Source organism: Protopterus annectens, chromosome 13.part0, assembly GCF_019279795.1.
Source record: "Protopterus annectens isolate FY-2018-M chromosome 13.part0, PAN1.0, whole genome shotgun sequence".
In the NCBI taxonomy this organism is placed as follows: domain Eukaryota; kingdom Metazoa; phylum Chordata; order Ceratodontiformes; family Protopteridae; genus Protopterus; species Protopterus annectens.
Window position 1 is genome coordinate 738,116,714 of NC_056747.1, and position 16,576 is coordinate 738,133,289.

General features: G+C 40.8%; 1 protein-coding gene across 2 annotated transcripts in view; it reads left to right on the forward strand.

The window, feature by feature from the left end:
• The window catches only part of ERAL1 (Era like 12S mitochondrial rRNA chaperone 1), a 609,521-nt gene that overhangs the window by 1,780 nt on the left and 591,165 nt on the right, over positions 1-16,576 (forward strand). For both annotated transcript variants that reach the window (XM_044054425.1, XM_044054426.1), the window contains exon 2: positions 3,037-3,198. In XM_044054425.1, coding sequence (XP_043910360.1) covers positions 3,037-3,198 — 162 coding nt within the window. The remainder of the gene's footprint in view (positions 1-3,036; positions 3,199-16,576) is intronic.

Genomic DNA, 16,576 nt, shown 5'->3' on the forward strand with positions numbered 1-16,576 from the left:
AGCTGTATGCTGTTTCCTTCCAGTCTTGCAGAATGACAGAACTTGTCTGCTTCCTCCTTACAGTTTGCACTGGTCAGGAAGCAGCTTACCTGTCTTTTCTTTTTTTATTATTATTTTTCCTTGAAGGGCAATGGAAATATTGCTGGCTTCTGTTCTGCAAAATAAAGCAATATAACATGCCAAAGCAATCAGGATAGCATTGTCTTTCAGTGAAAAAAAAAATGGACACTTGTTCAGAAGAATATGTTGTCATTGTTACTCTTGTTTCATTTAGTTAGCTTTCAGAAAATAGGCAAGGGTAGGCTGCACTGAATTTGACCTTGGGTTATAGAACATTATAATTCTTAAGTCTGTGGGCTTTAGGCGTATCAATAACAATAGCATCCCTTTTCTGTGGAAAAAGGTGACAGACTAGTTGAAGAGTCATGTACAAAATATTCCTCACCAGGAGATCCACCTTTGCCCCTTTTTTTTACTTTAGTTTGTTTAAAGGTAGTGTAATCCTCTTACCGTCTTTAATATGGGGCTTCAGCAACATTCTGAAATACAGAAAATGTCAGGGGCGTATAAGATAACCGAGACTTGCACCTTGCTTTGTTTTGTTACATGTTCTCCTATAGCATTAATATGCATCAATTTCAGGTCTGCAAAATTACCCAGGCTGAGCCATTGGGAATAGATGGAACTTGTTTTAGCCGTGTAAGTAGTCCTTGGACCCAGACTGGGGTTTGTTACCCACAGATAAGAGCATTCTTGTTAGCTAGGGGCTACGTTTCAAAGATGGTTTGTTACAGGATTGTTTATGGTTGTGCCAGACCTTTGCCGGTAATGAAGATGCATACAAAAAGTTTCTGCTGTAATTAAAATTCTCTTATGGAGATAGGTTGTTCATTCTGTTGCATTGGAGAAGCTTTAGCAGTAGTATATCGTCCTCCATGGGGATTGGTTTGGGGCAGCAGCAGAGGATTACAAATGTGTGCTAGGTGTGTAGTAGTGTAAAACAGAGAATGTGCAGGCTAGTTCAGTAGAAATGTGGCAGCCAAGCAGCAGGACTACAATGTGTTGTGTGGGTGTGCTTGTCATGTTGCACTAAGTTTGTCGACTATAAACTTGGGAAAATTACAGTCTAGTAAATATAACAAGGGTAAGCCAAGTAAAAATTAACAGTTGTATTCTAGTTAGCAATAAAGGCGGTAAAGAATAAAGATGCATAAAAAAGATACAAGTTGAGTTCAAGCAATAATAGATGTCAGAAGTAAGGAAACAACCAAAGCTTCAGGATTTTGTCATTAAACTTGAATTGGTAAAGTTATAGCCTAGGAAGCCATTAAGAAGAAAAATGTAAAAAAGCAAAATGAACTGTAAACATTGGTAATACTGTTTAAGTAGCTGCATTGCTGAAATTAAATAAGCCTTACTTTAAATGAAGTACATAAAAAAAAAAAAAAAGTAAATGCATAGTAATCAGAGTCCGTAACCACTCTAAGTTTATGGTCATCAAACACTAGAGCGGTTATAACTTGTACTCCGATAAGCTGCTCAGGTTATAAGATCATCCTCATTATTGAAGCCTTACAGAGTTTGCATTGGGGTGCTTCAGTTATATCCAGAAAGACAAGCTCACTGGTTAGCGTCTGTAACAATATTTTGCACATAATTTGAATGAATCTTATGTAGAGCAGGAAGGTACCATGGAAACTGAACTTTAATAGTAAAGAATTAATCATTGTATTTTTTAAACAGTAATTATGCGACTGAAGTTGCCAACTATCATAAAATCAAGCAAATGCAAAGCCTAATATTAAAAATGCTTGTCTGGTTTGATTAGTAAAGATATTATGATATAAGAGAAAGCTATCATATAGTTACGTAGACCTGCACTGAACCCTTATGCATAATGGAGTTGAACTAAATATATTTTTTTCTTAAAATGTAGACATTGATATGGTCAGTCAGATCTCAAAGCTGTAGCTGCCTCAGGTAATTTAGGGCTGCAGCCTTTCCTCAGTAAAGGGTATGGCTGAGAGTTTTGCTTTCCAGATTAATTGGTCTTTGGCTTCATGTAGATTTTTTTCATCTGTCTTGTGATCTAATCAGCCCCCTGGGAAAAACAAAAGAACAATTTTTTTAAACAAATTGGTGACCTATGCTAAGCACCAGTTATATTTGCAGTCAGCATTACTTGCAGATTCCTGCATAAAGTTGTAAATAAACTTTTAAAAAACAATTACCGAAACCAGTGCAGTTAACCGTTTATTGCAATCCAAAGTACTTGCAATTCAAACAACTAAGCGCTTTCGCCAAGTAATCCAAAGGCATCTTCAGAGTTGTTTAAACATTGTCTCCAGACAGGTTAAATAGTAACAGATACTGTTTGTAACTACACAGTTGTTTGGAGACAATGTTTAAACAACTCTAAAGATGCCTTTGGATTACCTGGCGAAAGCGCTTAGTTGTTTGAATTGCAAGTACTTTGGATTGCAATAAACGGTTAACTGCACTGGTTTCGGTAATTTGTTTTTTTTATCTTTTTCTAAATGTTTTCAGTCAGTTGACTACCAGCTACAGTTTGTTTTGTAAATAAACTTTTGCATGCTCTTGCACAAAAATTATGATTATAATTATATTGCTTGATATGTAGTAAATAACATGCTAGTACAGTTGACATTCCGCATTACTTGTATACCACTACAAAGTGGTCGGGTTTGGCAGTGATCCTGAGTGACAATAAGGATGTGTAAACAGGAGTGGAGACAGTGGACATAGTGAAGTGGAAGGAACAGATAATTTAATAAAAGAGGTAAACTTAAAAAAAAATCTGTATGCAAAGGAGTAAACTAGGAGAGCAAATTGGCTAGCAACAGAAACTGGTGCTGTTTGTATTCATGTAACGCTGTATTTCTAGCACTGTTCTGGTAGAGGGCATTCTACTAATTGCAGTAGTAGGAAACTGTTTTAAACATTGCTGCAGTACAAAGAGCTCGAGTCACAATGATGTTAAGCTGGTTCTTTGACATTTTTTTTTTCATACTGTAGTTTCGTCTTTATCTTTGCCTAAAATAAGTGCATCCAGGGGCCACTCATTTGTACCAGTTTCCTTCTATAATCATGATTCTGCTTTGGACTACATGTTTGGAGCTGTTGAGAAACCCAAGGAGGACAAGGCTGGCCATCATGCTGCTATTCCACCACACAGAGGTGAGCTACTTCATACTGCAAAGTAACTATTTTGTTAACAATGAAGGCTGTGTTGATATGGGTAGTAAAGATAGTTGGGTTGTTGCAACTTGATATTCTTTAATTATTGGTATAACTGCTTGTTTTGCATTTGTGTTTTGTATATAAAATTCTGTTTTGGTTATATACCAGCAGTAAAAACTATAAGCTGATTTTGAAATTGTCGTGTCTTATAAAGGTTCTGCTTGTATTGCTCAGGCTCTGGATTGCATTGCATAAGTGGAAATTCCTTAAGATTCCAAGAACAGGATAAGTTATTTCTTACACTTATTTCACTGAACTGCACTTTTGAAACATTTATAATTGTGCTATACAGTTGATCTACTACATTTTGCACTGTTATGAAGCTTTTTTATTGTTTCACTGTATTTATGTACTGTTTTATACTGTTTTAACATTACTTAACTGTAAACTGCTTTTTCATACTGAGAGTTGTATTTTCTGTTTGTGAGTGCTCTATCCGAGCTTTTCTGTGCATTTTTGATTGTCTGTTTACAGTTAAAAGCATTCTCGAGTCTGCTCCTTGATCTATTTAAAACTTTCATTTAGTGGCTACAGCTAGGAACTGTAATTTTTCTCACCCACCCTCCCTAGTGTTGTGTGTTCTTATACTTGGTGGCTTTGCAGTTGCCTGCCCATACTGTATATTTGATCTGTGACACTCCTCCCAGTCTTGTGTCATTAGTTCACTCAATCTAATAGAGAACATTTGTGAAGGCCAACCCACTCAGATTCTTAACGTTGAATTAACTTCTGTTCCAGCTTTCTCCATTTCCACTTTACCGGAATAAAAAAAAATTCTAAGGTTACTTCCCCCCCTTTCCTGTGGCAGGTGGCAGGTCTTGTCCAGATACAGATTTGCTGTGTCCAGGGCTGTTTGTGAGCTCCTAAGCCCCCCCCCCCACTTAACTGGGGTTAAACTATTCCTGGCGCCATAAAGTCTGTTCTTCAAAATTTCTCTTGCAACTAGCCAGCTTTTTAGTTTTAGCACTCATCTGTTTCTTTGAGCTCAGCACTTGTTCAGAACTCATTGAAAGCACTAAATAAGTTACAAATTACTACAGCACTCAACTTTCCTCACTTGTCTAGAGGAAAACAGTTTTTAGTACTTAATAAACGCCTATTAGGCATGTCTAAAGGTCAGCTGCCGGTGTTTTCTCCTGTCTACCTGATGAATCTGGGCATCTTGGGACAATGCAGCAATTGCCTCATGTACACAGACAATCCTCTCCTCCTACCACCCAACACTACGACCTGTGAGAGATGCACGTATATAGCCAAACTGGAAGCAAAGCTCTCTTCACCAAAGACTGGCCTGGACAGTCAAGAGGAGAAGGTAAACACTTGCACCGCACCACACTCATCACATAGTCCTTCAAAACCTACACCACCAAAACACACACACACACAAGCACAAAACACACACCTACATTCGCAGAGGCTCTCAGTACAAACTGCCTAAACAACAGAGACCTCCAAAGCAGAAATGCAAGCAACCTCCACCCCTCTAACACAACCCAAATGACACATAGCCCATATACTCAGTGTGCCACTCAACTACAGCCCATAAGGCATAACGTACCCAACACTCTAGTCATAGGTGACTCTATAGTCAGGTACACTGATGTTCCACTCACCAGGCTAAACAAGTAAAAAGTTGCTGTCAGCTGCCTGTCAGGTGCTAGGATCCGCCACATAATGCACACACTCAGGTCACTCCACAACAAGTACAAATATGACTCCATGTTGGTGTGAATGACCTGAGATGTACCTCCCTGGACTACATGAAAAGAGAGATGTAGGAGCTCTCCGATCTTGTAGCCTAGGCCGGTATGACCCTAACCCTGAGTAGCATCCTGCCGTCATCCAGAATGACACCACAGTACGAGGACAAAATGATTGACTTTAACAATTGGCTAAGCTTCTGGTGTCATTCTAAGGGGATCCAGTATCTGTCTGCCTGGGATGACATGATTGACAGACCACGCTGCTTTGCCAGAGATGGCCTGCACATGTCGCCCTTGGGATTCCGGATACTGGCAAAGGCTCTTGCCACCCCTATAGTGCCTTTTTTAGGCAAGGTTCAAATGACAAATTCGCCACCGTAACCAGTATAAGCAAGCAAAATCTGAGGGTAATGCTACTCCATGCTAGAAGTCTAAACCTCAAAATGCACTCACTCGAGGCATTCCTTAAATTGGAGAACATTGACATCTGTGCAGTGACAGAGACCTGGTTCAAAGCTGCAGAGAGCACCCCTGCATTACCAGGCTATAATTCATACCACACCTTTCGGCCACCAAACCCGGACCGAAACACTAAAGGTGGAGGCGTGTCCATATTCATTAAGGATATCCACACCTCCAAGCTAGTTGCTCAGCATAATGCATCTGAGATTATCCAAGTTCAACTAACTCTGGGCAAAACCGCATTCCATATTGTAGCTTGCTACAGACCCCCCGCCACCATGCCCCAGGATTCCCACTCCTCTTTTCTTGCTACACTGGAAAATATTAAGGTACAACCCAACACTCTAATAACGGGTGATTTCAACTACCCTACCATTAACTGGGAAAACTACTCATGTACCAACTCTTTTGCTCAATGTTTTCTGGAAATCATCAATTCCAATGCCTTGGATCAGCTTATCCACACCCCCACCAGGGGCAGCAATATCCTAGACCTGGTCATCACCAACATGGGTGGCCGGTGTTCCACACCAGAGGTCAGCTCCTCGTTGGTCAGATCCGACCACAAGCTAATCACCTTAGACATCCACATCCTGCTCCCACCCCCCATTAGGAAAACAACCGTAAAGAATTTCTCCAAAGCCAACTTCACGTTTCTTAAGACAGAAGTGGTAAACTTCACGACACCCATGCAGATGGACAATAGAGGTACGACTGCTGAATCCTACACAAATGCACTTTATAAGCACTTACACGAGTGCATGGATTGTGCTATCCCCCCAAAAAAGGAAGCCAATCTGGTGGTCTTCTACCATAAACAAACTCTACAACAGAAGAAAGAAACTGTTGCAAAAAAGTGTAAAATCCCACAATTGGAGGAACTCCCTGGTCAGCCTCAGTATGAAGCTCAGATCTCTCATAAAATCCTCCAAAGCTAGTTATGAAAACAAAATTGCCACCGATTCTAAAGACAGACACAAAGCATAATATAGCTGTGTCAAGAATCTCAGTGGCAAAACTCAGATCTGCTATGAGTTACAGCACAATTACACTAAATATACAGAACCAACTGATATTGCCAACATCCTGGCAGATAGGTTCAGTGCTAACTTTACCCCCCTCTCACTCCCTAAAGGGCCCATCTTTATACCGGAAGAATGTAAAGTTCCTGTAATCACGGCTACACAGGTAAAAACCTCACTCTCCAAAGCCAAGAACACAGCATCCATGGGACCTGACAACATCCCAGGCTGCCTTCTACATGAACTACAGAATGAACTGGCACCCCACCTAAGTACCATGTTTAATCATAGCCTCACCTCAGCCTTTGTGCCCATTGAATGGTGCACCGCGACAGTTATCCCACTCCACAAAAGGGGGGCCACAACAGACTGACGAGCCTTGTTTGCAAGGCCATGGAACGTATCATCGTGGAACTCCTAAATAAAGACATTGGAGATCTCCAAACTCTGGACCCCACACAGTTTGGGTTTGTAAAAGGCAGATCATGTCTCCTAAACCTGATAGACCTCTTTGAAGTAGTCACCAAAGCCATAGATGAGGGTAAGGTGGTTCACACAGCCTATCTAGATCTCGCCAAGGCGTTCGACACCACCCCCCACTCTGGAAGTATAGATAAACTCACTAAACTAGGTATAAATCCCTATGTCACAAGATGAGTTGCCATCTGGCTTACTGACAGAACCCACACTGTGAAAGTAGCAGACTCCAAATCAGACTTCAGACCAGTGACAAGTGGGGTACCACAGGGTTCAGTCCTGGGTCCTCTCCTGTTTGGTACCTACTTCTCTGAAGTACAGGCTAACACAGATGCCTGCAAACTAGGAGCCATAATCAAAACTCCTAACGATGTGGACATCCTACAAAAGGGCCTCACTGAGACAGATGCCTGGTGTCAAAGACATGGTCTCAAGCTCAATCAAAAAGTGCATTGGCATCCCCTTTGGTAAAAACTCTGTACCCATGAACTACTACATAGGCGGTAGTATACTTAACACCGAAAGTGTGAAAAGAGACCTTGGGACACAGGTGGACAGTAGTCTCTCTCTCCTTTGACAATCACATCGCCACAGTGGTCAGGAAATCCTTCTACGTGGCACACCTCATCACAAAAGGTTTCTCATCCCGAAAAAAAGAGGTAATTGTTCCCCTCTACTCATCACTCATTAGACCCATTATAGAGTACAATGCCCCTTTTGGTATGTACCTCACAAGACATCTACAACAACTGGAAAGGCCGCAAAAATACCTCACAAAGGGGATTACTGGCCTCAAACAGATGCCTTACACAGACAGTCTCAAAAAACCCCAGCTTTACTCCGTCGCATATCGCCTACTCAGAGGCGATCTCTGCCTAACATACAAAGCTATGTCAAAACCAGAGCTGTTGGACATGCTCCACTTAAAGAAATCCCAATCCCTCCGAGCTACATGTCCTAGGGACCTAAACCTTGTCACCACAATAAACGGAACATGCTGGAGGGATAGATTCCTGTCCCAGAGACTTCCCATACTCTGGAACAGACTATCTATCTATGTCAAACAGAGCTCCTTATTAGCACTCTTCAAGAAAAATCTTGATGATTGGATGGGTAATAGAAAATTCACCCCGGGGATCATGTTTGTGGTTCTGCTTGACAGGGGCACAGGAAAATAATTTTCTTGGGTGGTGAAAGCCAGGGTACCTTTTTGGCTTGGCTTGTATAGGCCCTAGGGCCAATAGCCTAGTACCTACCTATGAACCTATGAAATGACAAAAGCGTATTGCCAACATTTTTTTGCATTCTGTCTCACAAGCAATAAATCAAAATGTAGAAACTTGTTTATCAGTGATAGAATGTTCACTTGAAGTGTAATCAGAATTTTTAAAGATTTAACAATTTTTAAAAGTTTTAGTGACACTTTTGCTGTGTATTTCCACTTTTCCTGCTGCAGTCCATATTAGCAATTCTAAGCTTATTTCTGTGGAGTGTCCAAAATGTGTTGAATGCATCTTTTAGCCTTAGTAATTACTAGGAGGAGAAGCAAGAGCTAGAGACTGGCTGTCATTCAGCTATGTTGGCTGTAAGTCATAGAATAATATCCTGACAACCTAGCATTGAATATATCTAAGGAGGAGGTGGGAGGTGAGAGAGTGCCATTTATGACTGCTCTACTGAAGTTGGGGGAAGAGATGGCAGTTTCAGTTTGTTTGCTGTTGTTCAAGCCACAGTAGCAGTGGCCAAAGCCAGAGAGTCAGACATCAGAGGAGGACATTGGATTCTCTACAGTGATGTATTACTTTTGTCTGCTACCTATAATGCAGGGATAGGACCACCAGGAATGCTATCGGTGTCCTCCTTAAAGTAGGGCTAAAAAAAGGGTATAGCAGTAAGTAGTTCCCAGCCTGAGTATAGTTAAGGGCCATCTTGAAACTTGGAGGACCCCCATGGAGGGGGGGTGGCAGAACCTGCCAGCATGACTTGATCAATTCCTGTCCCTAGGACAGTTCCTCACACACACTTTTTTTTTTTCTGGCTCCTTCAGCGCATTGCTGAATAATTGTCCAACTATAGCTATGGGGGTCAGAGTTAAAAACCCTCTACACCATACAGCAAGACACTTTTTCACTCAATTTGTTTCCCCTTGAATCTCCAGTCCCTGTCTTGTCATCAGATAAGGGCAAGCAGAGTACAGGCTTACCAATGTGGAAAGCAGGAGAACTGTTTAATTAGCAATCCATATGTAATGTGCCTGTAATACTTTTATAGACATTGTATGCCTTGGTGTCTGTGTTTCTGACATCAGCTGTTCCTTTAGAGTCAATGTTATTGATACAGGCACTGACAAAGTTCTTGGCTGTGATGTTTGGGTCTGGGACTTTAGTGCACTTGTCTGTGTTTGGTCCATTGATTTTGGCTGAGATGTGCCTGGCTCTGCAGTGTTCAGCACTAAGAGCCTTAATTTCAAGCTCAGTACTGAGCCCAGCAATTCACATTGTACTGGTTCTTCCTGATGCTCTACCTTACTTTATTGACATCCGATTTGACACTAGGGAAGATTACACTTGGCTCACATCAGGCCAGAGAATCCTGAAGCTTTGTTTATCCCTCCAAGCAGAACGTCCGCTCTTAAATATGCATCTTATTTTCTTTAGGGTTACCATCAACAAAAGTTCTGAGGAAGGCCAAATGTAAGGTGTTACTTGCAGCTGATTTTGATGAGGAAGATGCGGACTGCTTAGCACCCCCTGCTGAGAAGACCCCAAGTTTGGGGAATTCCTTGAAATGATACATCAGAGGTGGGATGGCTGTCTGACCTCATGTTTTGTCTGCAGAGGACCTTGCCAAATGCCTTTCATGCCTTTCATTCTGTCTACAATTTTTCTGGATAATCCCTCCATTGGTGGACACCCTCAGGGATGATAACATGACTTCTGAAAGCCGTGGTATGGTGGTCCTTGATTTAAAAAAAAAAAAAAAAAAGAAACTTAAGCACATCTTGGTTTTAGCAGATGTCGGAAACGGATGCAAATCCTCATTGCCCTGAAAACCATTTATTGTATTATTATTTTAATTTTTTTAATTCATTTAAATGGGATAGAGCACTGATCCACATGGGCCATTTTCAAGTTCAGCCAGGGGTTACAGAAGTTAAAGCACTCGGTACTTAAACATGCAATGACAGTAATTCTTTACAGAGAACGTTTAGGCAAGCAAATGTGCTGTATACAGTAGACTTGACTGTATTGTTAAATACTAGTCTGATATGTATTATAACTATTTATATCATGTATGCAGTATTTGCCAGCTGTGTACAGTATATTGAGTAAAAGCATAAAGCATAGTTCCATTATATAATACAGGTGAGATTACAGGTAGCATATGCAAGACAAAAGGCTAGAGTAGGGTACTGCTAAAAATAGGGGAAAAAAAAGGAGGTATTGCAGGTTTTGAAGGCATTTCAAGGGTCTACTAAGGGGTTTGGTATAGTATACAGGAAGTGAGAAATGGCCGAAAGTAAAAGATATTTTTTGAGAGAGGGTTATGATTGAATATTGGAGAGGACTAGAGAAAGATGGAGGAGGGGTAAATTTACAAGTGGCTGGAGGACAATTGTTTTTTAAGCTACATTTAGTGGTGGCGGCGGCATGTTTTTAAATGCTTAGGTTTTAGTTACCCGCACCCCAGTTTAGGGAAGTATTTACAGTTTGCCTCTTTGTTTTTAGATAGAGGTAAAAGGTCAGGTAGACGAGTATAGATTTTATATTTGAAGGTTGTACTTTTCATATTTTGGAGCTAGTACAGAGAATGAGTGTTCTGCTGATTTGTAGTTTAATATTGAGTGTTTTTAAGGTTGTGTGTTATAGTAGGGAATGTTGGGTTGCAAGGGGTGGACCACCAGACAGCTAATCGCACTAGACCACCTTGCGAAGCATATTCATGTGTCCTGTACTTTTTTCTTTAATGGTGATGGTACATACAGAATGAAAGACAAGTTTTTTTTTTTTTTTTGTTTTGTTTTTTTTTTGTCGTTTCTTGAGCTGTATTTAAATTCATTTTAATTGTCTATCTGTTTTAGCTAAGGTCTTTAAGCATATAGTAGTAATTCCAATACATAATTGCACTGCGTTTTGCTATTTAAGTAGTCTAACTGTTGATAGTAAACTCCAGTTTCATTTTTCTGTACTGAGTGTATGTCTGGTAGTTCAGGACTAGTGTTTGGATGAAAGCATTTCTAGGCTAATCAGTTCAGAGCTAAGTGCTGACCAAATTGTTTCCCCTCCCATGCAGCCTGGTGGAATTGTGTTCTTAAATCTAGTGTATCTGCTTTTCCTGCCCCCTATGATAATTTGACAGCATAATTCCCTCCCTCTTGTTTTTTGGTTGTTGACAATAACCACATCAATACCATTTTGCAAAGTCTCTCCCTTTAAACTATTCACCAGGCTAAACCTTTAACAAAATTGCTTGCACTAATTTTAATATTAAATTAGTGAGGTTTTACTATAAAAAGTTTACTGGTGGCCGAAGAAGATTTCCAGGTTAGTTATTCTGTATCTAACTTTAAGTACTCTGTAGCAAATCCACTCAAATATTATCCTAAACAAACTGTACTCCAAGCAGTTATAGTCACCCCTGCCTCTAGAATCATTCCTGTCAGAATCATGGCACAGCATTTCCCCCACAACTTCTCTAGCCAGCCTGTTTGAGCTGGGTATCTTGAGACAGCATAAGGATTGTCTTTTATGCTGTTGATAATCTATTACTTAAACAGCATAACACAATATGTTAGAAATGCACATATATAATGTCCTTGGAAACAACATTTTCTCACACAGTCAACTTAGATGCCAAAATCATCAGCAGTACACCACATCAAGGCCATCTCAGCACGCACACAATCCATCCTATGATGATGAGGTTCTAAAGATTAACCTCAAAAACCTCCAAAATACAGCACAGGCATAAAGCACACTCAGCAACTTAAGCGACGCCATTGCAAGATCTACAGATATATCTCTTACAGGGTTTCTATTCCATTGTCGACTGCTCAAAACCGCGGCTGGTCAATTGTGTGAATTTTTTCCCAGGGAAAAAATTTGCTTGGCCGTCATTGGGGATTTGCCCTTTTCCCCAGTGTAGAGCGATCTCGGAGTTGGTATATTTAGTTAGGGGAGGTGTAGGGGCCACAGCCCCCCCACTTGATCAGGGTTTTAAAGTATGTTTGTTTTTTTTTTTGTTTTTTTTTGTTGGCCAAACAAATTTTTTCTTGGATAAAAAACATTTGCGTAATTGGCTGGTCGTGGTTTTGAGCGTTCAACATTTAGGTGTTGACGTTTAGATGTTCGGCAACCTAAGCCTTCAACGTTCTAATATAGACCCCCTCTTACGAGGTAGAGCAAGGAAAGAGTGATTGTTGTTTGGTGCCAGGATTCTTCAGATCACGCATGCACTCAACTCCTTGAACAAGTACCAGTATGACACTGTCATAATTCATGCTGGTGTTATTGACTTGAGGTGTACTTACCTGGACTATATGAAGAGAGACATGATGGAGCTCTTGGACTGTATATCCAGGGCAATGCATGAGCCTACATTTCAAACTTTCCAGGACTCTCTTACCAGAGGTGTGAGTGCCATCTAGTTTGACAGTATGATAGTGATTTGGTACATCAGCAAACAGGAAGCTTTAAAAGTGTGGGAATTGGCTGTGTTGTTAAACCACTTTGGGGTGGCCAGTGATGTTTGATTTATTCCAGGGGAGGCCAGCTCACTAACAGACAAACTTGGCTACTGTCTGCTGATGCCTCATAAGTAGTCTTTCGGTGCCTTGGTGACTCGAAAATGGTTCTGATGCTGGTGCAAGCCTTGTTGAAATCCGTTTGCTTCCCTGACAAACTCAGTACAATGCAGCAGCTACTTTTCCACCTTATCTGCCCACTAGGGGGATGCCCCAGTGATATTCAGGTCTGGTATGGTGTCCTGAACTCCTGGACTATTTTCCTGCAGTTTCCTTAAATTACAATGTTTACCCAGGAAGCTAACCAGCACAACTCCAAAAATCATTTGCATAGGTTTGCATTTACCTTGACAGGCGGTTCCCCCCTTGTTCTGCCCTGCATTCTGGAGAAGTCCATGTTATTGTGCCCTTTCAGAACAATTCTCTGCCAAGCAGGCATACACTGTCTTTAAATAAACTGGGAATAAACCCTTATGTCACCTGCTGGGATTACAAACTGGCTCACAGATAAGATGCAAATAATCAGAACAGGGGAGGTTACCTCCACAGAGACACCATTCACCAGTGGAGTCACCCAGAGTTCTCTGTTGGGACCTCTCCTGTTTGGCTTTTACTGTTCTGAAGTAAAAGTAAATACCAGAAGGCTCTGGCAAACTAAGTTTGCACATAACTTCAAGCTAGGAGCAGTCATTGAATTGCCAAATGTGACTTAACCATCCTGCAGGCAGGCTTGTTTCAAATAAATAACTGGTGTCTAAATCAGAGTCTGAAACTAACTGCCAAAAATGCATTATTGTATCATTTGCAACGTCATCTTCCCCAGGGAACTACCACATTGACAATATGCTCTTAAGATTTGGTTCAGGATTTGGGAACTTAAGGGAGTAGTGCCCAGATTTTTGACCAACATGTCTGTTGTAAAGAAAGTCTTTCTACGTTGCACAGCATATAAACAAAGGGATTGTGTCTAGATCTAGGGATGTCATTGTCCCCCTTTACTCAGCCCTCATTAGGCTAGTTATTGAATAATAATACTCCCTTTGGCATGTATCTGTCCAGACACATGGAACTCCCACAGGGGTACCTTACTTAAAGGGATACAAGGCCTAAACAACATGTCTTACATGGACTGACTCAAAGCCCTGTCACAATACTCTGTATCATACAAACTGCTAAGAGATGACCCATGTCTGACCTAGGAGGCATTCTGTGACCCATTACTGAGCAAGTCAAATGGCATCAGAAATACTCTGCCTAGGGATATAAACCTCTTGTGTAACATCAACAGAATGTTTTGGTTTGGAGGGACCTGTATATTTTGCAGACAGTACTTTTGCTGTGGAACAAACTCTCCACCTACATAAAATAAAATTTGCCCCTTTCCATTTTCAAGCACATCGGAGATCTGTGGATGGGAAACATAAAATTTTCCCCAGGACTGCCCCCTGTACTACTAATGGACAGAGGCAGCTCCGAAATACTTTATCCCATCCATGGGTCCCCTCAAATTATCTATGGTATGATCCCAGCTATTCTCATTAGGAGTAATGTATAATTACTGACCATGGGATGGGTAAGGTCAATCTATAACCAAATGGGATAGGTTATTTCAAGTACAAAAAGAGAAGTTGGATAGGCTTAAAATGGCCTCTAAGGGCAGCTAGCCTTGCACTTACGAACTTAGGTGTTTTTTTTCCAGTTCCAGTAGTAGACAATACTTTCTTCTAGAACAGTTCAGGTTATTTCTCCCTAGTGCTTGCAGAACTTATAAAGATAAGTGGATCTGTTTTTCTGTCTTGGTCACAACCAAGGGGAAATGCATCCTCTATCAACTTCCATTCCTACCATGATTGTTTATTTTACACGCACTTTTTTTGTTTTTATTCTAAATTCAGTTATTCTTCCATCAAAATACAGTTTTTAGCACTGCAGTATCAGATTTTAATAAAGGTCTCCATCTGTTATCCTTAACCTCCTTGTATATTTGCAAGGCCTTTCTCTGTGTTATATTCTTGCTGAGCCCACCCCATGAACAGGGCAGGATTCAGCACTAGGCAAACTAGGCAGTTGCCTAGAGTCCTATACTGGCAGGGGGGCTCTGACCACAACATTAAATGAAATTTTCTTCCTATTTTGAGTGACTATATTCTGTTTTGAAGAGCTGAAAAAAAAAATCTGCAACCACATATTGTCGGTTTAAGCAGTTTCCTGCCTGTCCATGTCCTGCTGCTTCCTGCTTTCAGCCAATTAAATAGCAGCAAGTGTAGGAATGAGATTTCAAAGAAGCAGCAAAAGTGACAGCAGGAGTCTGTGGAGTTGTTGCATAGTGTGAGGAGTTTGCTTTTGCTCACTCCACAGGTGTGTTGGTTCACCCTTTGTTCGCTGGTGTTCATTAACAAGAACAGATGGTGCCTCTGGAGTTATTGCACAGCTCAAGGAGTTTGCTTTAATTCGTTCCATACAGTACTTAAGGGCAGGTGCGTTGGTTCATGGTTAGCAGGAACTGTGTGCGTGTGTGCGTGTTTGTGTGCGCATGTGTGTGTGTGCGTGTGTAAAATGCCCCACTTAGTTACATGGGCTAGTCCAGAGTCAAAACATATACCTTGAGTATAGGGGATAAGAGCCTTAATCCAACTGCTAGACCCATACACGTTGATGCAAAATTTGTAAAGTGCTTCAGAGTAGTCTGCCTAGGCAGTATAAAAGCTCATAATGGAGAAGTCAGCCTCTCCTAACTCGAATTGTGCAGAAAAAAACACAGTATGATGAATATATTGATTTTAAGGTTAGACTCTGAAGTTAATATTGGCATAAAAGAGCATTTAGCATGTAGAGTTCCTTGTCTCTGTGAAACAGTAATATATTCACCTGATAAGATTTGCAGCAGCTCAGAACTTTCCATAGCAGAAGTGACAGCAACCAGGAAAATCATCTAGATGATGCAGGTGTCCTTCAAGCTTGAACCCCCCCCCCCAAAAAGAAACAATATGCAGTAACATTTCTGATTTGTGCATGACTTGCTGTTGAACAAAAGCTACTGGTACTGCATTTATATTATCTGTAATTGTTTTGCTTTATTCATTGCAATAAGGAATGAATGAATTTAACGGGCTTGGATTGTGTAATATAGTCCAAACAGGTTTCATTTTAGTAATGCAGTACCTTCTTAGAGCCTCCAGTAAATGCAGAGAGTTTTACATTTGTCAGGTGATGTAGTCTCTGCATTATTTATTGATTAGTACCATCTAATCTTTAGTATCTGTTATGTAGACATTGTTATATACATTACATTAATGCAATTGCCTTTACAAGATTTCTGCATTTAGATAAAAACTGTTAGTCTGGTAGTTAGCACAGAGGTTTAAAGCTTTGACTCGTAAAGCAGCTGCTTCCTGTGGCAAGAGTGTAGGGTTTGAATCTTTCCACCTTCATTTACATCCTGTGTAACACTGAACAAGTTATTTAATCAGTACTTTGGAGCAACTGGGAATTTGTGGAGTGAACTGAAGAATCTCCCCAAGACCAGCAAGAAAACCTGAGTACTCTTGAAATGCCTGACTAGAGGGCCTGAATCCAGGTTTGCTGACCAAGAAGGTTGTTTGGGAAAGGAATATCTTTTACTCAGAGGACTCAAATGATCAAACGGGTTAATACCAGACCTGGTGAGCAGTAGAGGTGATTGTGTCTAAAAAGAACAGTGTGGACTGCAGATGATGCCACCATCTAAGAAACTGTTTTGTGCAAAGAATAAAATCTCTTTTCCCCACCAGGAATAAAGGGAATTACCAAGCAAGTCACTCTGCTAGGGCACAAACAGCAGTCCATCCAATTCAGAACTATCTTATGAGAGGTCTCCCAAAAGACTATAACTTTGGGAAGAAGAGTGCCAGCATTCCTTCTGGTTCTTG